At 51.2% G+C, this 27,895-nt stretch overlaps 6 protein-coding genes across 6 annotated transcripts; 1 reads left to right on the forward strand and 5 right to left on the reverse strand.

Moving 5' to 3' along the window:
- Window positions 1-78: 78 nt before the first annotated feature.
- On the reverse strand, window positions 79-2,230 carry BDW47DRAFT_104625 (uncharacterized protein). Its single transcript, XM_024812370.1, has 2 exons — window positions 1,643-2,230; window positions 79-1,580 (listed from the first exon to the last, which is right to left on the reverse strand). The coding sequence occupies exons 1-2, from the start codon at window positions 1,727-1,729 to the stop codon at window positions 87-89; spliced, it is 1,581 nt and encodes a 526-aa protein (XP_024672661.1). The 5' UTR covers window positions 1,730-2,230; the 3' UTR covers window positions 79-86.
- Window positions 2,231-2,734: 504 nt separating this feature from the next.
- BDW47DRAFT_125181 (putative ubiquitin conjugating enzyme) lies at window positions 2,735-10,136 on the reverse strand (the record flags this gene model as incomplete). The annotated part of the gene is made up of 5 exons (XM_024816346.1): window positions 2,735-5,871; window positions 5,930-6,116; window positions 7,324-8,016; window positions 8,075-8,178; window positions 9,827-10,136. The coding sequence occupies 5 exons, from the start codon at window positions 10,134-10,136 to the stop codon at window positions 2,735-2,737; spliced, it is 4,431 nt and encodes a 1,476-aa protein (XP_024672662.1).
- A 1,405-nt stretch (window positions 10,137-11,541) lies between these two features.
- Window positions 11,542-13,054, reverse strand: BDW47DRAFT_104632 (M24 family metallopeptidase). Its single transcript, XM_024812371.1, has one exon. The coding sequence runs from the start codon at window positions 12,953-12,955 to the stop codon at window positions 11,702-11,704; it is 1,254 nt and encodes a 417-aa protein (XP_024672663.1). The 5' UTR covers window positions 12,956-13,054; the 3' UTR covers window positions 11,542-11,701.
- Window positions 13,055-13,339: 285 nt separating this feature from the next.
- BDW47DRAFT_104634 (uncharacterized protein) lies at window positions 13,340-14,331 on the reverse strand. The gene is made up of 4 exons (XM_024812372.1): window positions 14,055-14,331; window positions 13,851-13,980; window positions 13,609-13,788; window positions 13,340-13,504 (listed from the first exon to the last, which is right to left on the reverse strand). The coding sequence occupies exons 1-3, from the start codon at window positions 14,172-14,174 to the stop codon at window positions 13,757-13,759; spliced, it is 282 nt and encodes a 93-aa protein (XP_024672664.1). The 5' UTR covers window positions 14,175-14,331; the 3' UTR covers window positions 13,340-13,504; window positions 13,609-13,756.
- A 1,450-nt stretch (window positions 14,332-15,781) lies between these two features.
- treA (alpha,alpha-trehalase treA) lies at window positions 15,782-19,293 on the forward strand. Its single transcript, XM_024812373.1, has 2 exons — window positions 15,782-15,914; window positions 16,011-19,293. The coding sequence occupies exons 1-2, from the start codon at window positions 15,903-15,905 to the stop codon at window positions 19,143-19,145; spliced, it is 3,147 nt and encodes a 1,048-aa protein (XP_024672665.1). The 5' UTR covers window positions 15,782-15,902; the 3' UTR covers window positions 19,146-19,293.
- A 756-nt stretch (window positions 19,294-20,049) lies between these two features.
- Window positions 20,050-22,971, reverse strand: cat1 (catalase catB). Its single transcript, XM_024812374.1, has 4 exons — window positions 22,142-22,971; window positions 21,440-22,081; window positions 21,218-21,382; window positions 20,050-21,155 (listed from the first exon to the last, which is right to left on the reverse strand). Exons 1-4 carry the CDS (start codon window positions 22,415-22,417, stop codon window positions 20,094-20,096), a joined length of 2,145 nt encoding a protein of 714 aa, XP_024672666.1. The 5' UTR covers window positions 22,418-22,971; the 3' UTR covers window positions 20,050-20,093.
- Between the last annotated feature and the right edge of the window lie 4,924 nt (window positions 22,972-27,895).

The raw sequence follows: 27,895 nt of genomic DNA on the forward strand, positions 1-27,895 counted from the left end.
AGTTGTCTCCTCATATCACTTCCGAAAGACAACACATCGAGACCACCATAGCAACATGACTCTAAAACTCCATGAAGCATCACCAATTAAGCCCCATCCTGCAGACGGATCAACCCTCCGATAACACTCTGGTAGAAGCTGCCGTCCGGACCCAGCGCTCCAGGCTGAAAATCATCGTTGAACGTGCCACCGGCGCCAGCACGGATTCTCCACACCTCCTCGCCCGTCCTGTAGTCCAGGGCCACAATGTACCACACGTAAAGCCCGTCTTCCGTGAACTCCTCCGCCTGGGTGTATCCGTACACCAGGCCGTTCTTCGTTGAGATGATCGGGACGGACTGAATGCGCAGGTCGTCCTTCTCCCAGGCAATGTTGCACTTGCCCTCGGAGGACACGTCGATGCGCGCAACGCCCGGCGTCATCTGCGTCAGGTTATTCCACTTGCCGTTGAGGGTACCCGTGTCGGCGTAGAACAGCGGGGGCGCGTTGTACCCGTTGCACAGGTACACGCTGTACGTGTCACCCTGCTTGTGGACCAGCGGCGCGATGTCGATCTTGCTCCCGGTCTCGGGGAAGACCGGCACGCTGCACACAACCTGCGACTCGGCATCTTTCTGCGCCTTCTGGTGGTAGATCACCAGCTGCGACTGGCCTTCCTTTGCGTCCGTCATTGCGACGTATTGGTCGCCCATGAGCGCGGGCGTCGCGCCTGATCCACGCGAGAACGAGCCGGGCTTCTTCTTGTCGCCTGCGTCGTAAGTCACATTCCAGTGGGTCGTGAGTGACTTGTCCTTGCCGGGGCCGAAGGCGATGAAGTATCCTTTTGCGCCGGCCTTGTCCTGCTTGCCGGAGGGGCCGGTGATGACGTACGCGGTGGTCCCGTCCACGGCAATGCCGTTCTCAATCATCTGGTCCTCGATGTGAAGCTCGTGGATCACGCCCATGCCTCCTTTCTCGAGGTATCCGATCGTCGAGCTGTTCTGTGCCGAGTCACCGTGACCACCATTCTCACGCAACCCGCCGCTGCTGAACCAGAGGTTCTGCTCCGAGTCGTACATGGCGTTCATGAGCATCTCGCCCTTGCCGAGAGTCGACGTCAGGTTGATCATTTGCTGGAGCTCCAGCGACGGCTTCTCGTCGTCCTCCTTGACCTTTATAATGTAGATCTGCCCTTCTTTGGACGTGACGACCAGCTCGTTCGTCTCCAGCATCAGCTCCATGTAGGCTACGTTGAGCGTCTGCCCGTCCACCTCGGGGTACCATTCTGCCTGCACGCTCATGTCCTCCCCAACGGCCGCGATGCCCCATTTCAGCCCTGACAAGCTCAAGGTCGTATAGCCCACTACCATCTGACCCTTCCGAGTCCACAGCAGAATGTGCAGGCCGCCAACTGCCGTGGTCAATTTCAGGTCCTTCCCAAGGGGGCCAGGGAGATCAATGGTGCCGGTGTTGCCACCGTCTTGGTGCATGTTCATGGCATTGGGGCTGAATGCGACCCTGGCGTCAAGGGGTTTGGCGACTGTGGGGGCACCGATGAATTTCTCACCCTTGGCGATCTGAAGGGGGGGGATTGGGGAGACCTGGGTTTATTTCCTCATTAGTCCCCCGCATTTGAGGGCGAAAAGATGTTAAGGGCACGTACACCTCGTCTCTCAAGTCCCCCACGAAGGCCTTCCAAGGGCCCTGCGGCTGCTGCGCCGATCAGCGCGAGGATGTACTTAGCATGCATCCTTGACTATGTGTAACAAACAAGCTGTAGTACTCAATCCACCGATCTTCCCTGGCGGGATCGGTCTCTTTAAACTGTCTTTCCCCGTCCTGCGGGATGCACTTGCATTAACCGTCCGCGGCACTCGCTAAGAGATTACCCCATATCGTTGCATAATCGCTCTGCAGATCTGGGAGGTCTCTGCGTCTCTAGGATTATTAAATGAGAAGAAGATCGGCAGTGCGTAGCTGTCGTGAGTTGTGACAGGATGTCAAAGTAAGCGGTATAGCATTCCGGGTAATTCAACGGACGATCAGGAGACGAAGCGGAGCTCCTCGGCTGGTCGAGCAGAGCATGTGAGCCGACTGGGAATCGCGTTCCAGAACTTATGATGAAGAACAAGAATGGCGTGCAATGGCGTCATATCGTGAAGTAAAAACATCAGGTAGCAATTGCCTTTTGTTCCTGCATAATCCCCCTGCCTGGTCCGACGGATGATCTCTTGAGACTTGTTAATTGCGCTTGTTCATTTACCCAATGGTGCCACGGTTGATATAAATGAGCTGACTGGTTTAAATAGATTGAGTCGCACTCGATATCAAGGTGTGAACGACTCCTTGTGCTCCGGTAGACCCACTGTTGCCACTCTACTGTCAACGCACTCGGGCATGTCAGTGGGGTCGCATGGGTATATTCCCCGACGGCGTAGAATTAGACTAAGTGTACGATGAAATACAACTTCACCCGCGACCCAAGAATTGGAATTCGGCAAATCCAGTCTGATAATAATGCTAATTACGAATACTAACGCCTCGGTGCTTGCTGCATGATAGATGGCTGTATTGGACACCCGATGCAGTTTGAAAAAAAAAAAAAAAAAAAATGAAAATGGGGGACTGAGCAAATATCCAGCATATTTTCCTTGCGCACTTCCCTTTCATGGAATCAAGACAGCGGCTGTGAAAACTCAAGCGGCAACTTTCCTGTTATCCAACTCTATTCTCGAGATCCCTGTCCATTTCCAATCTACCACTGTACCTTGTCCAAATCATCGGGGATCTTCCACCCATGTGCGAGACAGACCCGCTTGTATGCGGTCACCGCCTCCTGCACGGTATAGTCGACATTGGCTAAGCGCATATCCAGCCGAGCTGGGACCGGGTCCAGGTTGGTCAAGGCCATGCGCACTTGGATCAGGATGCTCTCGATCGACGATCCGGCCAGCCAACCCGACCCCGTGAGCAACTCAAGGCACATGGCGCCACCCGCGGTAACGTGCCCGCCACCGCCGGCGCTCCACATCACAAAACGCGGACGGACCACACGCACAAAGGGCGGCGACATGGGAAACTGCGGTGGGAAGCGGATCTCCAGCACAATGCTCGTCACCCGTTGAGCCTTCATGTCCTTTGCGAGCGGTAGTGAAGGGTCGAAACTGTGCAGCTCGGCGATCCATTGGTACACATTGTCAATCAAGATGGGATCGATGTACCAGCCGCGAAGGTGCAGGGGTTCTTGGTCCTGGCTTTTCAGGGTCGCTTGAAGACGCTGTTGGAGGGCGCGGTTTGCAGTAGATGTCGCGTACTTGGGGGCTGCCATCAGGCTCAGGGAGGATTCCTTCAAAGTTCCCGGGCGAAAATCCGTCTTGGTCAGGGAGTCGTCGAGCATCTTTTTCCTCTTGGCAGCTTCATCCTCGGAGTCGGACGCTAAAATGCTGCGGTCTTCGTCCAGGGTAGTTACACTGTCGTGACCATCGTCTATGATGGCTTGCCTCTTGCGCTTCTGGCTCTTGTCTATTTTATTCGAGGGGGACCTTTTTGAGGAAACGTTGGTGTTGCGACGCGTGCTGGTCACTGAAATCGGAACACAAATAGCTTCTCCAGTTGGGCCGATCGCGGTATACAAGGGGTCCTGGATGTAGGTAATTGCCGGCGGCTGTCTGTTGGTTTCGTTCCGAGGCGACGTGGACACTCGAACGAAGAGATAGCGGGTCTGGATCCAGTCAAGTTGGCTAACCACATAGCAGAATTTCGAACAGTGCACGAAGGCCTTAGGGGAGTTGACGACCTCATTCAACGATACCGCCATTTGGATTCCCAGGGCACTGTTGCACCAAGACGTGCCGGTTTTATCTTCTAGGACCGTGGGTATTGCAACTTCATGGGTGCAGTAGCTCTGCGATGTCTCAAACTTCTGGGCCATATACACACCGTTACCATAGGCACGGCCGTGACGAATCCCATCGAATCTAAGGCCCTCGCGTAAGATACTGTGCCAATTTTCCACGGGTGATCCGTGCCACGCGAAGAGAGTGGGATGGCTTAGGTTCGACGTAACAGTATTGTCTTTGACGGCTCTCACAAACCGCTTTTCCTTGTCAGGCGATCCCTGGGCTAGTCGAAACTGGAGGTACTTATCCACGCCCGAAACTTGGTGCTCGGTGTCTTCGTCCAGCATAATGCAAGACAGGTTGGATGCCACAATCCATTTCAATACGTACAGCGCAGGTGGCGATATTGCCTCTTTCCAATCGGATAGCGGACGTTCGCTGCCTCCTCTGGAACAGATAAAAGACTTCATTGAGTTGACATCGGGAATTGTGTTGATGAGCGCCCGAATCGCTTCGAGCTTCTTGTTCTTGACCAGGCTATCCAGATCGCAGTCGTATGGCTCGTATCGGACCTTGGTCGACAGCTTGAGGCCTGCTTTTCCGCTATGGGTGTCTTCATACACCGGCTCTGAAATTGTAAAACCCGTGTCATCCACGGAAATGACACAACAATGCGAGCGGTGCATAGTTCGAGTGGATTTATTGTGTTGATCGAGAGCCAAGCAATCCCCTGGCTTAACACCTATCTTGTTATCCGTAGTTAGTCTCTGATGTGTCAGATCGAGGATGCCGTTTGGGCTCGCTGCTATGTTATAATGCGTTGGTTTCTCCTTGGGCACTTTGAGGCCAAGCCCGGTTGGAAAGTCTGACAGCTTGCCCGCTGCAGCCCTCAAATAGCAGAAGCTGATCAGGAGATCAACAACATACGGCTGTGCAAGAATCTCCCACTCGATGCTGGGCCCCATGTCAAAATGGATGTATTGGAACATGCACAGTTCCTTGGAGCAGACGAATGGCTTGATAGCTTCAAATCCAGCATTGACCCTGCTGTAGCACGTCAAGCAAAACTCTGGGCATTTGACAAACCGACGCAGCGTGTATTGCATCGCGACCAATATCAACGATATCTGGGACACCTTCGGCTTGCCTGAGCACTGGTCACCGCAGAGAAGCGGAGATGCAGAGCCGTCCCAACCGTCGGCTGCAAAATACGACTTCTTCGATAGTTTCTGGTTCTTTCCCTGACGATCGTCGACAAACTTTTCGACGCCAGTCCAGGTGTAGCCGTACTCAAGCCGAAATTTAATCATATCCACCAAGCGGGAGTTGAGGAGGTCTTTCATCGACTTGCCAGCCACAAATGGTTTGAGCAAACGGCCCACATTTTGCTTTCGCTGCTTGCAGTTGCTATCTTGTCCGATCTCGTGGCCAAGAAAGGCTTCCTGGGCAACCTGCAGGCTCGGTTTGTAAAACTCGCAGAGCCCAATGTGGAACTGCACTTGTCCAAGACCACCTGCACTGCTGCACATCATTTTCTCAAACCCCATATACCCCTCCGGGTAGCGGATCAACAAGACCAGGTACTCAGAAGCGAGGACGTTCCACGCGTGCAAGGCCTCGGGTGAAATACCCAGCTTGGAAACCCGACAAGCAATGCTTATTATGACGGCCCCCTCAACATCTCCGAGACAGCCCACTTTGAACCCGGCAGCCTTGGCAGCTCGCAGCTCGAGCCTTAGGGCTTTCCTGACGGACCCACGCTCTACCTTGGTAGTAATGATATCTCCGCCCTCCGAATCCGTCTCGTATACACCGTCCTCAGAATCATCCTCGTCTATTAGAATCTGCGACCCGGGTGGCGCATGATCATTCCCCATTTTCGAAACCAGGATGGCATGCTCGATGCACTGACTGATGAAAACCAAGAAATCCGACACCTCCCGCCCGTTGTAAGACGGCTGTCGGTCCAATATGGCCTCAAGAACAGCGTAAGGGGCAGCGTCGCCAACCACACAAGCAAAGTATGTGTGCGATCGTGGGTATTCTTCAATGTCTGATGACACACATTGGGGTTAGCATACTGTGTTAGTAGGGTGGTGGTTCCCACTTACCGATCACCGTGACCTCAATATCGAACCCATATTTCTCAGAGGGAGCGGTATAGGTGAAATATATGGAGCTATCATCTTGGCCCTTGCCGACGTTCGTCAGGTGGGGAAACAGTCCAGGGACACTCGCCTTCAACAGGTCTGCTCGAAATGAAGGCTTCCCCATCTTGGATTGCATAGAACCCATCAACTATTTGATCTTAGCTAGTATTGTCATGCAGATTTCTTGCAGAGTGCAAGGTAGAAGCGGGTTGATGAATATTGCAGAGAATTGTAAGAACAGAGATAGAAATGGAGGAAAGGTGGTCAAATGGAGGGAGAGAGGGGAAGGCAAATGTGAAGGCTAACTGAACAGTGAATGGATATTCACCATTTTCAGCCACACAAGGCTACAACACCGGAACAACGGTCTGACTGCAAACTATGGCACAGGATAGAGGAAGAGTCCTGGCAGATTACTGTAGATAAAGTGTTCCTGGTAATGACGCAACCATATGTAATTTTCAGGGACGACTCAACTCTAATCCCAATGCTCTGGATAACGAATGATCGAGATTCGAGATTATATTGATAGCATTATTGAACTATCTCTTATGACAGCAAGCTATGTACATGATCATTGACACCTCAACAACTAGCAGTATCAAGCCGTGTCGAGAGTCTGTGATTATTTGTCATTCATTATCTGGATTATTTTCAAGAATCGAAGATCGGTGATATCCCTGATTTCCCGGCCAGCCGAAACCTTCCAAGGCACAATCGATTCAACTTGAGAACCTAGATGTAAGTCGGCGAGTTTTTGTGCGGTCGTACGTCTGCTTTCGTTTCTCTGTTTTTGTCTCGATGGTCTCACTGCTCAGCTAACAAAGTATAGAGACGGTGTTCGACAGTCCGGGCTTGACAGATATGGCTATATGACAGTGTAACGGCTATCTTTTTTGGTACATTTCCCTACCACATCAGGACGACAGTGGCTGTGTTGCGGATGACTAGCTTGTTCTCTGTTCGGCTTGATCATCCTTCTCATGGAGTGCCGTTTTGGGCATTCCACCGGGCGGAGAGGTGGGATCCGCAGATGGATTACCTCCATCAGCCCTTTCTTCTACTTGGCCGTGATCCTGAGATGGCGTTGCTGGTATCCCTGGAGGCGATCGACTGGGTGGGGGTATCTGATTGACAGATGGGCTTTCTTGGGTTCCGCCATGCTCAACTTCGTTGTGTGCAGGGATCGGCTCTGTGGGCAACCCATTGGGCTTAGGTTTTGGACTACCAAATAACCGACATCCCCCCCTACTACCTTCGTCTCGCTGATTGCTTCGAGGAGCTTCGGTCGGTAGTTCACTGGGAGTTCTGATCGGGCTCTCAGTGGGCAATTCAGCGACCTGTTGACTAGGTACTGCGTGTAATTCCGACGCAGCTGGTGACTGGAGCTGTTGGTTTGATAAAGGCGACTGGGGCGACTGGGGTGAAAGGCCCCGATCCTGTTGTTCTGATGACGGAAAGGAAGGAGCGCCTGGTGCTTCAATCGAGCCATACAGCGGCATATGGGGGTCTCTGGGTGGCTTGTTTTGAGGGTCTGTGTAGAAAACATCCGAATACAAGACGTCCATCAACGGTTGGACTTCAGGCGGTGGTCGAATCCCTCCTTGAAGAATTTTGTCGGCGGTGATGTTGCAGTTATACAGTTTCCGATTGGCAGCCCTCCGCTCCAAGATCATACCCGCCTCTACTGTGGCACCACCCAACAGGCCCTTGGTCTTGCAGTAGGTAAACATGGATGCACAGCCCTTGAGGCTGGCGCCGGTGCTGAACTCCGCGCTGCGACCGACCGGCCCTGTGGCGACCGAGATGTTCCCGCCTATGGTGAGGCTCCCCATCTGTGAGAATGTGCGGACGGCGCGGGCGTCGTTCAGAATGAAGACCAAATCGGTCAGTTCGACTCCGAAGAGCCCGCCAAACCCTACCCCCGCTGTTGCGATGGCTGAGGGTGCCGACCAGCTTCCGTTGTCTAGTCTCGCGATCATCACCCCCGATCCGAATCGCACGGATCCCATGAACCCGGCTCTTGTCGCGGTGAAGATTACGAGACCCTACCGCCCATCAATCACTACGCTGTCATGGTAGATATACTGGTTATGAAGTTGGTACCTTCGCATTCTGTAACACTTTGCGGGGAATCTCTGTTCCTGGAGAACCGGTGATCGATGGATTGATGAAGGATTCGAGAATCCGACATGCCTTTTTGCTTTCACCTGTGATACCAAATACCGTCAGCCACTCTTTTGAATCGATCTTTGGGGTGAAGCTTTCTATGGGATGGCACGACTCACACCGCAAGGATGAGGGAAATGGATTGTGGACGCCGCGCGCCATATTGGAGACTGGTTAAAGGATGTTGACGGTCAGAGGGTTCTTGTGAATGACTTTCGCAGGGTCAGACTGTCACGATGAAATGCGAAAATTGAACGAGGTTCAATTCAACATGGGCTCATCTATAACTTTATCCTCGCTGTCTCAAAGCCCCCTTTCCCAATCGTGTCAGTCTGCCTTGCCTCGTGCTCCGACCGATAATCCAGGGAAGCTTTTTTCAGAGGGAACAAGTAACGATTTTATTGGCGCTCGCTGGGGTCTTGTGGAGATTTGATGCTGTTTATAGATTAGTGGTGAAAACTACTAGGGTGAAGATCCTGGGGCGCAGCCTTGTCGGAGCCAGAGAGGAGTTGTCACGAAGCACTGACTACGGTGATCGTTGGACCCATTTGACTTCACTACTTCGGGCACTTGATGAAAGAGTTTTCTTACCCGGTCAATATCATCTCTTCTACTTCCTTAGCAATTTGCGAAATGCCTTTTTCCGAAGACAATCCCAGTTGCCCGTCCGGACTCATCCATCGCGAGGTATCATCGTGTTCGGAGTAGACTCGATATTCTCCGCTATGGTCTGGTGCTCCATCGAGGTGGAGTCAATGCACGGTCTTCCTCAAGCCCCAGAATGTCCCTGTAACTTAAGATATTTCTGGTTTCCTTTCTCAAAGGAGCATATGTTGTCTAATAGTCAGTGAATGCAACGAATTAGGGCAGAAAGTGAAACGTGATCCATCACCTGATCACCGATCTAGATCTGACTTTGGTTTCGTTTTTATATAATTGAACCATCTCCTCAAAAGACTTTACATGCTTCTTGTGTCTCTGATTGCATGGGTTGTTTTCCGAGTTTGCCACTAAATTCCTTGCTTAGAAAACACACTGCGTTGCACTCTCAGCCATTTGGCCACATGAACCAGGACCTCACTACTTGCCTTGGTTCTGAAAATTATCTGGCGGCACTCACTGATATACCCTATGAACTAATTGCAATCTTCGCCCCTGATAAGCCCCTCGTGGGTTCTGGGTGCGCCCAAAACAAGGAACCACTTGCTGATAAAAGAATGACCCATGCAGCCATGGGCTATCCCTTACTACTATACATTCAACATTTATAGAAGGGAGAGCAAAATGTCTTCGGTCTTTATGTCTGAGAAAAGCTATGGATTGAAAGCTTAATTCACGCATTAATCGCCAGACATCGGCTGTTTCAAATTCTATACCTTGAACAATTGGAGAATATCCAATGGATATACAGATCGCGAATGACAAAGCTCGAAGGGGAGCCCCAGACTAGATATTCCAACAAGTTCAAAGCAAGCATATAACGTACTAAGCACAATCAAAAAAGCGACACAAGACTAGTCCCGAGTTGCCCCCAATCTTCTCCACAGTATTCAGGACTTCTTCAGCAAAGCTGCTTAGGATTGTTCGGACAATCCCCGCTGATCCAGCGAAGAGAATTACCCGGCTCGACCTCGACACAAGACGATCTATGGTAGGTTCTTGCAATAAAGCCATCGCATTTAGACTGACAGGGGCACTTTGCGCTCGGGGAGTGAATCAACGCGTAGTGAAAGGTACTGTGACTCTTATGAGCGTACATGCTGTGACGCCCTTCGGGCACCTCAAAACAACCCGGGTTGTTGAGCGAGTACCCCCTTTTTTGGCAGTTGGTATTGCAGTTTGCGTCGTCGCAGAAGTAGGCCCATCCGTCGCTTCGCGCGGTGAGGTTGTGGGCGGTTTCATCCTCGGCTGGGAGGGCCAGCGGAAGAGGAACTGGCTCTGCGAGGCCGAATCGAGCGGCCGTAGCGAGGAGGACGAGGCTGGCGCTGAGGAAGTGCATTGTGCGGGGAGATGGTGATGGGGATGTCGTTGTCTGTGGTCATGGAAGGTTAGACTTGGTGGCTTGTCTTTTTCGGAGTCTGCTCTTCTTGCCTTGTGGAATACTTAAAAGTAGATTAGGGAAACTGATGGATTATGAATAACTGCAAGCAGAGGTAGAGACTGAATCTGTTTTGGAATATTCGAACGATGGGTTGACTGGGTAGATGTGAAGGTTCTTATATATTTCAACCTCAGTCCAGTCGGGGTAGTTATGTTTAATCCACAATTGTCCCCAATGCAGAGGGTCGCGTAAATCCTATCTCCCATGCTAACAGTAGACTGGCATCTTGAAGCCTTTCGGGTGTATTGGGTATAGAGTCCAATCTTTCGGTGAGATTTTAGCATGTCAGCGCCGCTGTTGCCTGCATTTACTCCTGCCGTTAACCACGGAGACGCCCGTCTCTACACATCTCCTCCTTTGTATCCTCCCTCAACCACGCGGATACCCGTCTCTACAAAACTCTTTTTTTGTATCCTCCTTTAATCACGCAGACGCCCGTCTCTACGCGCCTCCTTCTTTATACCATCCTTTAACCACGCAGACACCCGTCTCTACACGTCTCTTCCTTCATATCAATTGAAACAAGCGTGGCTGGCACTCCTGGAAGAGATACCTATACCAAAAAAAATATTACCAGGGGGCTTGTAGCACCACTAGAGAACTAGTAATACCACTAGGGGACTGGTAATATCCCTCCCTCGAAAACCCCTGTGCTTGGAAAACCAATCCTAGTGATTTCTAGCTATCTATATAGAGGTCCTATAGTCACGGGATCATACCTTGCTAAATAAGCTTATAACTGCAAGAATATCTTATCCTGAGATGCTTGACCAAAAATATACATTTCGTAGACTTATTTAAAGTTACTAAGAATTTTAAATAACTATAGTAATGAGAGTAATAATATTAGCAGGCTACGTACGCCTTTCTACGATACTTTATCGAGGCTGAAAGTCATATGTAAAAAATAAAAGAGCGCGGCGCCCAGGATCTTTGGACTGGCTTACTACTGTCAAATAATGCGGGTTTACCCAACGCAGCCAACACAGTTTTGATCCGTTGAATGGAGGGATCGCCCTGTGCGTTCACTGACCACTGTTCTCACAGATTGTCTGTTGGGTTCACAAGTCTAACTACGGAGTGTAGTGTATATCGAAAAGGTCTGAGTACTCTCCGCTGGTCGTGAATTATTCTAGACTGGGATTGGTATACTTGTTGTATATCTTTTGATGAGGAGCGCACATTATCCCCGTCTTCTACGAACATTGGAAGTAATTAACCTCATGAGCCTCGCTTTTTACAAGCTAACAACTACATTTACCGTTTGCAGTAGAACGGTGTTTTCGAAGTTGGCTATTGGAGTAAGCTATCTGGTCAACAGAAGGCTAGCACGAGCCCAAGACACTAGGGCTCCCAAATATCCCATATACAAAAAGTTCCGCAAACGAAACGCCCTCGCAGACCCCCCATACGCTGCACACGATGCTAAACAGGTATAATCCAGCCATTTCTGGAGATCAAAATCACACTTCCAGGTGACCACTCTTATGCGTGAGATACTCATGGCCCGTTTCCGTGATGAGCACAGTATCCGAATACTGTGTCGCACAAAGACCGGAAATATGCAGATGAGGCTCGAGCATAATGATCATCCCTGGCTCCAAGATCAAAGAAGACCCCCCATCAATGAGCGCCTGCTCTTGAGGCACAAACCCCACAGTATGTCCAATGCGGCCCGGTAAGTTAGCACCATATCCCCGGGCGTTGTATCCCTTACGCGCCATGCCATAAAGGTAGCTGAAGGGGGTACCAGGACGCAAAAGTGGCTCGATCTCATCCCGGATCCCCAATACAGCGGTAATAGCGCTCTTCTCCACGCTCGGTATAGGCCCCACGCAGACAGTCCGCTCCAACTTCGCAGGCATACCGTTCGCCACGGCCCACACAGTCACGGAGACCGTTTCCGCTGGCTGCGGCCTCCGCAGTGTGGGGTGGTTCTCGCACGCGTGGTAAAACTTCCGCGGTCCGGAATTGACACTCGTCGCTAGCCCGCTGTGCTGCTGTTGCTGGTGGTTGCTGCCGTCAGGCGATGAGGGGAACGGCGACGACCCGACTCGCCGCACCTCGACGTCGGGGTAGTGCCTCGCCCAGTGCTGGTTCATGGCGTGCGTAGACGCGATCGTCACGTCCCGTTCGGTGACGTCTCCACCGGCGAGTGCCGCGATGGCCGCCTCCATGCCTACGTCTGCGATGTGCGCTGCGATCCGGCCGTTCGCGATCTCGTCGGGGTCTTTGACTAGCCGGCATCGGCCGATCAGGGGTGTGACGTTGACGAACCTCGCCCCCGGTGGTGGTGGGGTCTTGTTCTCTGGGTCTCGGGCGCGTTCCAGCGCAATGAACTCCTCTTCGATACCGATGGTTTTCCCCTCCATGTCGAGGTTGGCTAGGATTGAAGTCAACGCTGCTTGCCAGCTGGGTCTCGTGGGCGCCTGTCTTGTTTGCGTGCTGAAAAGTTTCATTCCGGGTGACCAAGCTCCTGCGCGGGCGTGGTCGTCACGCAGGGCATAGACCAGCAGGGTTGGGTCGCCGCGGGGCGCGAGCACTGCGATTATGGGGTGAGAGGAGATGAGGGGGCTGAAGCCCGTTAGGTAGAAGCTGTTTTCAGGCTGGAAGCAGACGATGGCGTCGATTCTTTCCTTGGCCATCTGGGCTCGAAGACGGCCTACTCTGGGCTGGATGGTGAAGCCCATCTGGTCTGATATTTTGAGTCCGCCCATTGTGGTAAGGCGGGGGTTGCGATTGGTGAGTGACTGGTACTATTCTTCGACTGTTGCGAAGGAAGGAAAGACCGGCGGTCGATGCTCCTTGCAATAACCTTAAGTGCTTTGCAACGGTGTGGGACATTATAATTTTGGGCATTTGTTTTGCGATATATCACAAATCAGGGGGAATCTTTGGCACTATCGACGTGAGTGGGGATGTGCGACTAGAACCGATCTGATAACCCCTTTGACGATGCAGCCCAGCGACACGACACGTCAGATATTGACTTGATACGGTCCAAATTTAGGTATCCTATAATTAGCTCTTATGGAGAGTGGAGGCCTTGAAGAATCTTCATCATTTACCGTTGGCTCGACGAAACAAACCAAGTTTGAAGCAACACCTGCCAATCTACAAAAAACATATCACGCAGACCCTTATAGCACATGCAGCCTCTACTTTTATCTAATGATTCAAGTTCTTACCGTTGAGAAAGGGTCAAATGACCGGTCGAGTTTATGGAGGGTCTCACTGAATAAGACCACTTTGGTGACCTGCTCACAGTAAGCCCTACTGGTCCCGTACTCCCTCAAGGATATAACTCGCCATTACTACACTATACAGTCTACATGAAGCAATATGGGGGAAAATTAATAGTGCGTTTCAGATGGCGATGGAACAGCCTATTCTCACAAGTCTAAGCTCTACCCACACAGTCGTCCCTCATCTCCCAACGAACGAAGACAAGCACCGGAAAAGGTTTCAACCAGGCTGAACGTCCATCAACTCGGTCGAATTGGCTTCGCAAATTTTTTTTACGGACACTGAGACGCGAGCTGCTTTGCGGCTGTCCTCACAAATTAGTTCGTTGCCACACTTCCTCTCAAACCAGAGGTATGGGTTACATACAAGTAAGATCTCCAGGGCTGCATTTAGACTCCACGCACTTGAAGAGGATGTCCCGGAGCTTTTGGTCGTGACAGGCGCATTTAATGGTAGTGCAGTCAGTAGTGCCCCTGTTGTCCAGGGCACATTTTTCCTTTACGGCCACTTGTTAGCTGGGCATGTACCATGACATGAAAAGTTTCTTCAGTCTTATGCGACAAATCTCACCATACAGGGGCTGAAGCCTGCAGCCAAAGAAAGCAGGGTTGTGAAGGAGATGAGGATGGACAGCTTCATTGTTGGTGTTTGATATTGTTCTCTTGACTGTGTTTGGGACTTTTGATTCATTTGAAGCAATAGGGGTATTTAGAGGAACCCTCACTTGGCTTTATACAAAAAGCTCGGGGACAGAGGTCATATTCTCATGACGGATTCTTGAAATAAATATCCCCCTGCAGAGTGCATACGGTTATTGCTACGCTGTACAATTATATGTCGATCGTCGCATACAATGGTGGTACCAGTCATTTGTGAGTTTACAATTTGAATGATATGTTTTGTCGATCATCGAGAACAGGGAGGACTGTATTTCGGGATGCAAATTTTTACGTCAAAGGCATTTTCGAATATGTTATTTTCACTCAATCTGAGTGGTGGTTTTGAGATGTACGTCTCTATTTATCAGTTCTTCAGAGGGCCTGAAGCACCTCGGCCATCAGTACTGTATACACATGGGAATGTGAGACCACTGGTTTGTCTAGCCCTGTGGTACTAGGGATTTCAGGTGTAAATATGTAAAACATCACAACATATACCGTTTAGCTCACACACTGCCAGGGGAAATATGGGCTGAAAATGGAAAAGTTGAGTATTTCTGTTGGATAACTCTTCTCTTCGCTAGATTAATGGGAATTGTCCGAACGAGGTTTAGGAAAAGTTTGCCGTAGATGAACCAGTAAATTATAATGCTTACAGCTCAGACAGTCCAGAAATATCACAAAGATAGAGGTGGACTGTCACTACAGCATCACTTTCTATATATCACTCCACCAGTCTTGGCTGATTTGAATTCATACAAAGTATGGTCACTTTGGAAAATCAGCCTCGTTACACTGTTCCACTTGTGTGTGGTTAGTGATATTAAAACCCACTGTCCCACTAGGTAGTGACATATAAATGTCTACCTAGTCCAATGTATGAAGTGAATAGAAGGCAGGTGAAGAGAACACGTGATGAGGGCTCTTTTTGATCCTCATCAAACCTCACTCTTCACTCTGTTGGTCACCTATTATTATATATTCTCTTTCACAACACATGAGATTTCACTTTCCTCCTTTTCTTGCTGGTTGAATCATTATCTGTAAATTAGTCAGTTACAACAATCTCTACTGGGTTTCACACAACCAGGGCAGAGACGGTTTAACACTGGTTATGATCGCTGTTACCAAGTTCTGTGTGACATCAGCTAACACTCATAGTCAATCATCGTGAATTTCCTTCCAAGCTGGTCATTATGTGAGTGGAATATGGGGTACAAGGCTAGCGTCGATGCCAATAATGACTCAGGGGAATGGTGGCTAGAAGGGTGATGTTGCGATCTCTGAGGGAAGGGAGCTCGTGGCATACAGCTATATGTGTGTTAAATGCCGCGGAGATCGTTACTTAACTGGTTTGATTTCTTCTGGTTACTTCCAAGTTTCGTGGATATTCCTCTTTCCGTCTCTCTTATTCGTTCGACAAAAACTCTTGGCCCCATCATCGCCCGGGGACTTGACCATACGGGAAGGTCACGAACCAACTCGGCAGGAGTCCGGGGCCGGTTGGAGCCGGTTGGGGTGGCCGGTTGCGAGATTTCTTGCGGGATTACTGGAATAGACTGGGTCAAAACTCAGTCACTGAGTCAACCTATGGGCTGACCCACTTGCCCCAGCCGGACCACCAATGCGGGGATGGATGGGGAGACTACTTCCGCATTTAATAGACACCGAACATCGCAGGAACATCAAGATTTTATTGATTCTACATCATCTGAGGTTAAATTGGAAAGACGCTTGAAGACCAAGCTGGTACTCCACGATGCAGTTGAAGGTATTTTTCGCCCTCTGTCGCTACACATCATGACGGTCTTGTATCCCAACTACGTTGTCGATTGTTATGGTAATTTCGGGATCCTAATGAGTCTAGGCTTGGGCAGTGTTCGCGCTGTCGGCCCTTCCAACCGTCTATGCACGTCAACATTTGAATTCCAGAGTCATCAATAGCGTGAGACGACATGACGGTCGCGGACAACAAGAGGCACCCCCCAACGGCAGCAGCACCTACCAAACCCGGTTTCCTGGAGTGACGTGGGATGACGACAACTGGATGCTTACGACCACGTCCTTGGACCAAGGCCATTACCAGTCGCGCGGATCGGTGGCAAACGGATACCTCGGTATCAGCGTGTCCAGTGTCGGTCCGTTCTTTGAACTCGATGTCCCTGTCGAAGACGACGTTCTCAACGGCTGGCCGCTCGATTCGCGACGGCAGAGCTTTGCGACGATTGCCGGGTTCTGGGATTCCCAACCCACCACGTCCCGGAGCAACTTTGAGTGGCTGAGCCAGTATGGAACTGACAGTGTGATCAGCGGCGTTCCGCACTGGAGTGGACTGGTCTTGGACTTGGGAAATGGGGTGTACCTGGATTCGACTGTCGACAACAAAACCATCACTGAGTTCCAGTCAACCTACGATTTCAAATCCGGCATCCTATCCTGGTCATACACCTGGACGCCCAAAGGAGATCTTGGGTCATATGCCGTTACCTATCGGTTGCTTGCCCACAAGCTGAAGGTCAACCAGGCCGTGGTCGACCTGCAGATCGTCCCCTCGGCCAACGGAAAAGCCACCGTGGTGAATGTAATCGACGGGTATTCAGCGGTGCGCACGGATTTCGTTGAGTCTGGCGAGGACGAGGGGGCCATATTCTCGGCGGTGCGACCCTGGGGGGTTCCTGATGTGGCTGCTTATTTGTATGCGAATCTGACTGGCTCCGACACGGTTGATCTGTGCTCGAGGAGACTCGTCAAGGATAAGCCCTACATACATGCCAATCAATCTTCCCTTGGACAGGCAGTAGACGTCGAATTCCTCGCCCACCAACCTGTGCGGATTACCAAGTTCGTCGGCGGCGCGTCGTCCGATGCATTCCCAGACCCACGCCAGACGGCCAAGCAGGCAGCTTCGTCGGCACTTGCGGCCGGATATGACCAGTTGCTGCATACCCATGCATCGGAATGGGCCAGCGTCATGCCTGATACATCAGTGGACCGCTTTACTGATCCTATCACTAAGCGACTGCCGTCCGATCTACATGTGATCGACTCTGCTATCATCGCCGTCGCCAACACCTACTACCTGGTACAAAATACGGTCGGCAAGAACGCGATCAAAGCTGTCGGTGGAGCACCGGTGAATGTTGACAGTATCTCGGTCGGTGGCCTGACATCTGATTCTTACGCCGGCCAGGTCTTCTGGGATGCCGACGTGTGGATGCAACCCGGTCTGGTGGCTTCTCACCCCGAGGCCGCTCAGCGTATTACCAACTACCGGGTGAAACAGCACCAACAAGCGGTCCGGAATGCCCAGACAGCGTATGTGGGCTCGAAGAACGAGACTGTCATCGACAAATCGGCAGCCATTTACCCCTGGACGAGCGCGCGTTTCGGCAACTGCACTGCGACTGGGCCGTGTTGGGACTACCAATATCACCTCAATGGCGACATTGGGCTTTCTCTGATTTACCAGTGGGTGACCAGTGGTGATACACAGACGTTCCGCGAGAAACATTTCCCGGTGTATGACTCAATAGCCACGCTGTTTTCTAACATCGTCCAACGCAACGGCTCGTCGTGGACGCTGACCAACATGACCGATCCGGACGAATTCGCCGACCATGTCGACGGCGGTGGATACACGCTACCGCTCATCGGAGAGACCTTGACGTACGCCAACCAATTCCGCCAGCAATTCGATATTCAGCTCAACGATCAGTGGACAGATATAGCTGAAAATGTTATGGTGTTGCGCGAGAACGGAATCACCTTGGAATACACTACCATGAACGGGTCCACGCGGGTCAAGCAGGCGGACGTCGTCCTCCTCACTTACCCCCTCGACTACGACAGCAACTACACCTCGAAGAACGCGTTGACGGACCTGGACTACTACGCCAACAAGCAGTCACCGGACGGACCAGCTATGACATGGGCGATCTTCTCAATTGTTGCCAACGCGATGTCGCCCTCGGGTTGCTCCGCGCATACTTATCACCAGGTCTCATTCGCCCCGTACGCGCGGCCCCCGTTCTATCAGCTCTCCGAACAGATGGTCGACCGCTTCAGCATCAACGGCGGGACGCATCCGGCCTTTCCCTTCTTGACCGGACACGGCGGCTCCAACCAAATCGTTCTCTTCGGCTACCTGGGTCTCCGACTCCTCCCCGACAACGTCCTCCACGTGGACCCCAACCTGCCGCCCCAGATCCCCCACCTCCGCTACCGTACCTTCTACTGGCGCGGATGGCCCATCGCAGCAGAATCCAACTACACACACACCACGCTACAGCGAGACCGCTCTGCGCCCGCACTCTCGACCGCCGACCCCCGGTGGGCCCAGAACGCCCCCATCACCGTCGAAGTCGGGGCCTCACCCGGCCACACGACGCGCTACTCGCTCCCCAAGAACGGCACGCTCACCATCGCCAACCGCCGAATCAGCGACATCAAAACCACCCCCGGCAACCTCGTCCAATGCGCCGCGGTGTACTCACCCGACCCCTTCGAACCAGGCCAGCTCCCCATGGGTGCCGTCGACGGCGCGACCTCTACCAAATGGCAGCCTTCCACAGCCGCAAATTGGACCTCCCTCACCGTGACCCTTCCGCCACCCATGGACAACAACAGCGCGGTCATCACCGGCTTCGACTTCACCTGGGGCTCCGAACCCCCCGTCAACGCAACCATCATCCTCCATGACACCGCCCCATCCCACTCTTCCTCTACGCCCTCCAAGGCGCCACCCACAGGCCGCACGGTCTGCACTCTAACGAACATCAAACAGTCGGCGCCCTACGACGCCAAAAAGACAGACCTCAACGCCGTCGTCATACCGCTGGGGAACACCACACACGTGGACCTCAACCGTAGCGAGAAGCCCGCGCGCTACGCGACGCTGTACATCGTGGGCAATCAGGCCAGCGGGGGAGCCAACAATGGTACGGGTGCGACAGTCGCGGAGTGGGTTATTCTGGGCGGTAGGGCTGGAGGAAGTAGGATTTGACGTTATGATCATTGTTATTCTTATTTTCTGGTTCTTATCTAGCATGTTTTATCTGGTTATTGTTGTTCTGGATATTGGTATCCTTATTCTTATCTTTTCTTTAATATATTTCCTCTAATCGTCATGGAATGCAGTTCATACAAGGATGTTTACTTCTCCATAGTGTCTCAACAGGATCCCTTCCTAGTAACTACTAGATAGATGTCCATCCACTACTTACTACGCATCTTACGCTTCTCTACCCTCCAAGTAAACATCCACACCCGGCCACATTTTATACCCCACCTCCCCCATCTGAACCTACTATCGAGGATCCACAGCCTAAATAAACAAAGCAGGCTAAACCTCCTATAAACATCAGTCTATACTCGAAACCAACCGAAATAATTACCATACATCTAAAACATCTCAACCATCCATCCACCTATCAGCCACTCGTATACCCCTCCAAAACAAGTCAAGAGTGAAGAGTGACTAATATCAATCGGTCAGCATGTATGTTAGCTGACTTGCAGAGCCGTGTTTTCCCCACACTATTTGTAATTTTATTCTAATCTCGCAATGCTTTGCAAACTCTAACAAATTGCTTCGGGGCTATTGAGTTTATCATCCTCTGGACTGTTGTTTTCATCTGTTATTATACACTATTTAGGTGGCTTTTCGTGCTTAGGCTGTCTATCTATTCATCTACAGTGTGTCTATGAACATCGTAGCCCGGCCCAGTCCAGCCCACGCCTCAGACGTACGACTTCCTATCAATGAACGAAAAAGACCAGACAAACGGCTCTCATCAGGAAATAAACCGAAGAAATATGAATTATGATGCAAGGGTAAGGTATGATATGCTATGTAAGATATGTGTATAAAATATAATCACCTGATATAATATAAACCTATTACAAAAAAAAAAAAAGAAATAACAGAAAAAAAAACGAGTCAAAAGAAAATCTAAGCACCCGTAGCAAACCGATCCAAGAACTTGAACTTCGTCAGGGAATCAGTGAGACTATCTACGAAGCCCTTGCCGGCGTCCTTGGCGACGACGACGCCCGGACGGTCGGAGGCGATACCTGCGTCTTTGAGGGCGGAGTCTCCCGCGCCGAGGGCACCGACGGTTTTGCCGAAGCGGAAGGCGTCGACGAGGATTTGGAGGGGGCGGCCAGCGGGGTACGAGGCGGTGGGTTTGATGAGAGAGCGCTGGGTGAACAGGTCGGCGACGCCTGGGGCGACGATGACCGCGTCGAATTGGATGGCGTCAGAGGCAGCGTAGGTTTGGTCGATGCCGTCGGCGAGGTGCTCCGCAACGACAACGACGTCGACGTTGAGGCGGGCGAGCTGGTCGGCGAGAGTCTTGGCGGAGGAGGTGCTTTCCGGGACGGAGGTGGAGGCCAGGACACCGACCTTGAGGCCGTCGAGTTTGAGGAGCTTGTGGCCGAAGGCGCCGACGTTGATGGTGGTGTTGTCGTGGTAGTAGGTTGGATCCGGCTTGGGTTCGGCGACGCCGATGGCGCGGGCGACGGCGCAGGCGACGTCGTTGCTGACGCGGTTGAGCTGCATGATGACGTTTTGCTTGACGACAGAGCTCTTGACGTTGGAGGTTTCGAAGCTCATCGCGTTGATGATGAACTGCTGCTCGGCGGGGACGAGCGAGTTGAAGAAGAGGCGCGGCTGCGACCAGACGTCGGCGAAGGAGGGCGACACGGACCGCGTGAAGGCGCCCTTGGCGGTACGGCGTGGCGCCGTGAAGAAGCCCTTGCCGGCGGTTTGGTTGGCCTGCTGGGGGGCGCCCTCGCTGGGGCTGTAGGCGTGGGGGTTCAGCGGGATGAACATCTGGCCGGCACCATCGCGGTTGTTGTTGTGGATGGGCACACGCGGCTGGTTGATGGGCAGCTGCTCGAAGTTGGGGCCGCCATTGCGGTTGAGTTGCGTGTCCAGGTAGGAGAAGAGACGGCCTTGCAGGAGGGGATCCTCGGTGAAGTCGATTCCGCGGACGAGGTGGCCGGGTTGGAACTAGATTGGTCAATACCTCATGAGAACACAGGAAGGGGGGGGGAGGAGAGATAGATATGTACCATAACTTGCTCGGTTTCAGCAAAGTAATTGCGCGGGTTGCGGTTGAGCGTCATCTTGCCCACCTTCGTGATGGGGACGAGCTCTTCGGGCACGATCTTGGTGGGATCGAACAGGTCGAACCCGAAGCGAAGCTGATCCTCCTCGTCCATGACTTGGACACCGAGCTACAGCACACAATCAGCATCACAACGGAGCACACGGGTGGACACGAATCTACATACCTCCCACTCGGGAAACCGACCCGCCTCAATGCTCTCAAACAGATCCTGGCGCATGAAATCGCCATTCTTGCCCGACACCTGCTGTGCCTCTTCCCAGACCATGCTCGCCTTGCCGGTCAACGACTTCCAGTGGAACTTGACCAGCTTGGACTCGCCCTTGTCGGTGACAAAGCGGAAGGTATGCACACCGAATCCATCCACATGGCGGAACGACCGGGGGATACCGTGGCCGGCCATGGCCCAGAACAGCGTATGCATGGTGCTAGGCTGGCGAGAGAAGAAGTCCCAGGCGGAGTCGTGCGCCGTGGCAGCCTGCGGGATCTCATTGTCTCCGCGCGGCTTGACGGCGTGAATCAGATCCGGGAAAAGGATGGCGTCTTGGATGAAGAAGACGGGGATATTGTTTCCCACCAGGTCGAAGTTTCCTTCGTCGGTATAGAAGCGGGTCGCGAAGCCGTGGACATCGCGAGCGAGATCGGAACTGCCGCGGCTGCCAGCGACGGTGGAGAAGCGCAGGAAGACGGGGGTCTCTTTGCCCTCTTTGCTGAGGAACGAAGCTGCCGTGATGTTGGAGTAGTCCCCGTACGACGTAAAGACACCGTGGGCGCCGGCTCCGCGGGCGTGGACGGCGCGTTCTGGGACCTAAATCCGACGTCAGTTTGGGAATGTCCATCAATTACTATCAAGAGGCAAGCCACATACCCGCTCATGGTCGAATCGCTGGATCTTCTGGCGGAAGATAAAATCCTCCAGCAGGGTCGGACCCCGATCACCGACCTGAAGGCTGTCCTGGTCGGCAATGGGTCCCCCGGCGTCGGAGGTCATGAAGCTATCGCTGTCGTCCAGGTAGTATTGCGACAGGAATTCCTCGGTATCTCCGGCGGCGCCACTGCCAGGGGTGTCGCGCGCCGCCATGTAGGGACATTGGGCATAGGCCACGGGGAGAAGGCCAACGAGGCCTAGGAAGGAGGCTCGCATGATCTGGAACGCGAACAAGTCAACCGATGTGCCTTGGAAGAGAGTATTGAGAGCACTAAGGGCGACCACCAAATTAGGGGTGAGGAGAAGGGAAAGGGGAATGAGGAGAATGGCAAGGAAGGGGGTACGCCAGACAGGGATGAGGGGAAGGGTCGAAGGCCAGCCAACGGGACAACAAACCAATGCAATAATCCAAACCGTCAGGTCAATTGGTTTGATTCAATTGACACAAAGAAATTGAAAAGCGATTGCTCGAGGGGAGCCGAGGGTGACACGGACATTCTTATACATCTGCATGTCGATCCAGCGACGCGAGGGAATACGATACGGATTTGGGATTTCATCTCTCTCTGTGTCTTTCTCCTCCCCGCGCACGCTTGGGAACGTGGTCTTGGCCGGTGCAACCACTGACAATTCACATCGGCTAAACAACTAGTCGATCTTCTTCTTATTTTGTTTGTATTTTTTTATTTATCTGGTTTTTCCTCCCTCGACCCGGACGGGAGGAGATCACAGTCACAAGTGAACCGGCCGGCTTGGTAAGAGGACTCGGCCTAGAATCGCAATTTCACGGCGTCCCAATAATTAATCCACGTATCTGACTGGTCAATGGACCGGATTCGACATCTCCACCAGGCGGGCTTGGCAGACGTCGGTCGAACGACGGCGTCTTGTGCTAAACACTGTCAATTATCTTGCAAAGTTTTTCATTGGTGAAGCCGGGAGCTGCATCTCCTCCTCACCGCGGTGTGCCGGTGGGGAGTTCAACCGATATGCAGGCCCTATGCACCTCTTGACGTGGGGGATGGAGATGATTAGCAATGGATTATTCATGCGGTGGTGGAGATCTCCCTGAAACCCAGGGGATAACGGTGGTACCTGACAGGAGGTCCATCTGCAACAGATAAGAAAGGAACTGTATCAGACGGGCGATCTCTATTAATCTATTAATCATATATATTATGACGTTATATAGAATGATCAGGGTCTGGGAATGTTTGTGTCTTGGTCCACAGTGAGGGGTGGATTAGTGAGGTGGACTAGGGCACTGGCGGTCAGGAGACCCTTGCACTTCCAACCCAACTAACAGTCATCTCGCAGCAATGCAGGTACAAATGGGTAACTAGCTACATGATAGTTAGGTAGGTAGGTACCTAGTAGGAAACGAGAAGGAAACCTGGTCAATCTGAAGGTAACATCCCGGAAGTGCGCCTGCGGTGGCGTTTCTATTAATACGCCCACTACTGTATGTCTGTCACATTTCGGACTCCGCTCGGTTGGTCATCAATCACACTCGAATCCCCCACTGTCTTATCATGCACTCGCCCGGCTCGCCGCATCTTGGGATAGCTTCACTATCGAATCGGTTTGCGACCGTGCTTCCTCGGATGCACGAGTCAGGCCATACTTGCCTTAGTACTCTGGGCCATGTAGTATCACCCCAAGCGTCAATCACCCCCAGGTTCTGTCCAGCCAAGATCGAATTGGCGTCTCGTCACATCCCTATCACAACTTTCGCCCCATACTAATGCGGAAAGTGGCGTAGACGTTGATAATCGGTCTGCGCAGGAGATCATCCCTTGCGGTAGTCCCAAGAAAGCATCGTATTTGGGAGTGAAGTACGAGACAATAACAATATGTCAAACCAATCGGCAAGTCGAATACCAAGAAAGGAAGGTACTACCTACCTATTGTCGGGCATCAATCAATAGGTACTATACTATACTACATTCTCGATTAAGAGCAACTTCACTCCACCGACCAGATCACCTTCCTTTCGTACGGAACAAGCCACTACCATATCCGGTTGATGAACACCAACTCTCGAACGCCTCGAACGCGCCCGGTGTACACATTGGTGGCTAACGATCTTCTTCGACAAGGATGAAGCTCCCGTACATAAGATAGCATACCTACCCATGATCCATGAATGCTTAATGACGCGGATGTGGCGTCGCCCGTCGCGCCAAATCACCTGCCGCCGCTTGCCCTATATCAGTCACGTGGTGTCAGACGACATGTCATGGCCTGTACTTGACTGCTGATCGAGCGAAACCGATCGGAAACAATCATGCAGAGTGTCCCAGTTTCCTAAACACGGAGCTATCAAGTGTATCTGATGGAAACAAGACACATGGCGCCATCGCAGATCTCGGTGAGATCTCGGTGGAATCGGACCCATCAAGCTGAAACGGCTCCTGATGAAGGACTGATCGCCCAACGGTATCAGATTTGGATATCTTGAACACGTCGTTTTCTCTGGTTGCTGTGACTAGTTCGAAGACTTGGCATCGTGATGGAAATGTAACTGACTGAAGTATATCATGTCGTCTTCTACTGATGTATATGGTGAGTCTACTTCTAGATAGATTGCCTTCATCGGATTCTTGACCCTGATCTACTCGAACTCCTCTATCCTTCTGTTGATTCTGTCATGTACACATCACTGCGTAGAGCCACAATGTAGAAAATACGTATATATGATTCACGGTCTCCGTATTACAGTCGCACCTGCCATGTTTCGCACCTACCATATTAGGTTGTATACCGGAAGCACCGGTATTACACCTTAACGTACTTTGTCCATCTCGCATCCGAGCTCGACGAATTCTGACCTCTGCGTTAACCTAATTACATCTGTCAAACGTAGCTATTTCTATCAAACATTGGTACACAGCCGCCCAAACGGCCCGATGTAGACAAAGCCTCTGGGGGGACCACCCTATTGTCAGTTGAAGTCCTATTCCCGCTCTCTTCCGGCGACGTTGACTCACACATATGCTTTTACCCCAAAGTCAATCCCATAACTCCGGTAATCCCGACCATTTGGGTCAGGGCAGCTAGAACCCTATTGGTAGTATGCTATACTCCTTCCCCAGGATACACCCAACGACTGGCCCCAACCACCCTGCTCTCTCAAAGGCATTCGACATTCAGTAAATCCAGTTTGCTGTCATCCAGCATTAAGTCCCTCTTACTGATAGCAAAACAATTCGTCCACCTCGTCGTCACTGAAAACTCTACTCCAATTTCAGTGTCTTCCGTTTGTCAGAAACCCTATTTCTCATGAACATAAATACTTGGTCGATCTCCCCGTCCCCCTCTCCATCTTCTCTCTTACAACTCCCTACTCTCCTCTGCGGTGCGCCGCATATGGAGGGATTGCTTGCTTCACTGATCTTCTAGTTGCTAACATTTAGCTTCAGCCTTGCTTGCTTTCTTGCTTTCTTGCTTTCTTCTTCTTTTCTCCTTTTGTAGTTTCCTTTTTTTCTTACTTTTTCTATCTCTAGCTTGACCTTTAGATAGCTTTAGATAACTTGCTTTTCTCGCATTTCTTTGGCTTGATCTTCTGTGAGTATGGGATTGGGTCCTTTCAACAAGGTCTCTTTTCTTTCTTCCTTTGATTTCATTATCCCCCTTTTCTTCTTTATCTTTTTTTTTTTTTTTTTTTTTGTTTTATCATTTCCTTGACTATCTTTCTATTTCTTTTTATCTTCTGTTCCTTGTTTTTCTTTTTTTCCCTTTGTTTCTGGGCCCCGGCGAGTGGTTGGGACAGGCCTGGGTGATCTACCTTTTCTTTTTGTATAGGTCTGTCTGCCTTCCGATCCCCTACGTACGTTTGAGGCCGTCACAGATACTGACACATGGATAGAATACTTTCTGACCACAGGCCCCGGTGGGCGGTTGGGACGGGCCTGGGTGATCTACCTTTTCTTTTGTCACTGCCATCTACTGCTATCTACCGCCATCTACCGCCATCTACCGCCATATATTTGCCAGTAAGTTGTTCTCCTTTCATTGTAGTAGTCCTGGCTAATATTTCTCATAGTATATTGCCATCTACTTACCATTTAGCAAGCCCTGGTTGGGTGGTTGGGACGGGCTTGGGAGCTGGCTTTGCCATATATTACTAGTAAGTCGGTCTAATTACAGCAAAGAGACAGGCTTGGCTAACATCTTTTACTGCCTACTGCCATCTACTACCATATACTGCCATCTACTGCCATCTACTGCCATCTACTGCCATCTACTGCCATCTACTGCCATCTACTGCCATCTATTTGCCATCTATTTACCAGTAAGTTGCTTCGCTTCTGTTGATGTAGTCTTGGCTAACATGTCCTAGTCTATTACCATCTACTTACCATTTAACAAGCCCTGGTTGGGTGGTTGGGACGGGCTTGGGATATGGCCTTGCCATATATTGCCAGTGAGTCTACATATCTTACGAAGTGAATTTGACTAATGCATTCCACTGTCTACTACCATATATTTACTAAGCCCTGGCGGGTGGTCGGGAACGGGCTTGGGACATGGTTTTACCATATCTTCTAAGTAAGCTCATCTTGTCATGGGTCGTCTGGTATTTGCTAACAAACATGATCTAGTCTACAGCTATTGTACACTAAGCCCTGGCGGGTGGTTGGGACGGGCTTGGGTAATACACCTTCATATATATTTGCCAGTAAGTGGCCCTCGTCTCATTGATGCGGTCTTGACTGATGTTCTATAGTCTATTGCCATCTATATACCATCTATCAAGCCCTGGCGGGTGGTCGAGACGGGCTTGGGTCATCTTCTTCCTCTTATATTCGCTATATATTCGCCAGTGAGTTGTTCTTATCTTTTGGTACTGACTTGGCTAATCTTCCATAGTCCATTGCCATCTGTATACCATTTAACAAGCCCTGGCGGGTAGTCGGGAACGGGCTTGGGACATGGTTTTATATCATCTTTCTAGGTATGTATACCCGTTTTGTCATGAACTATCTAGACATTAGCTGATGAGCGTGATTTAGTCTACAGCTTCACATACTAAGCCCTGGCAGGTGGTCGGGACGGGCTTGGGTCATGGCTTTATTCTATCTTCTAAGTATACATGCCCTTTTTGACGTGCACTGTCAAGTATTAGCTGACAGATGGACTCAATTCAGTTTACAGCCTCACATATTAAGCCCTGGCTGGTGGGTGGCAAGGGCTCGGTCATCTACTTCTTTACATATATGAATATATATTTGCCAGTATGTTACTCTGATTCATTAATGTGATCTTGGCTAATGTTCCATAGTCTATTGCCATCTATAAACAGAGAGATTCCCTCTCCCTCTGCAAGTTCAAAGGAGGGCTGATGGCATCCCTCATGAAACTCTCCACCTCGAGTCCACTGGGGCTGAACATCAGGACGGGGGCCGGTCCCCGTGACTCCAACGTGCAGTCGAACTTCAGAGCACAGCTGGTCAAGAACTCTTCGCATATAAACATGGACAATCCTCCATGGATGCCATCTTTGGCAAAATCTGTCCGCCCGAACTTTGTTCATCGCGCAATATGTTAATAATGTCGGCTTTAATCAAGCAGATTTTTGAGATGAGGTTAAAGCTTGACCACTTCGTCGCAGGGGCGACAAGGTAGAGAGACCTGGATAGAAAGAAGCTGGAGCTCAGAGAGAACTACCACCCAGAAGCCCAATACCTGTAC

The sequence above is a fragment of the Aspergillus candidus genome (genome assembly GCF_002847045.1).
Source record: "Aspergillus candidus strain CBS 102.13 unplaced genomic scaffold BDW47scaffold_18, whole genome shotgun sequence".
NCBI classification, from domain to species: domain Eukaryota; kingdom Fungi; phylum Ascomycota; class Eurotiomycetes; order Eurotiales; family Aspergillaceae; genus Aspergillus; species Aspergillus candidus.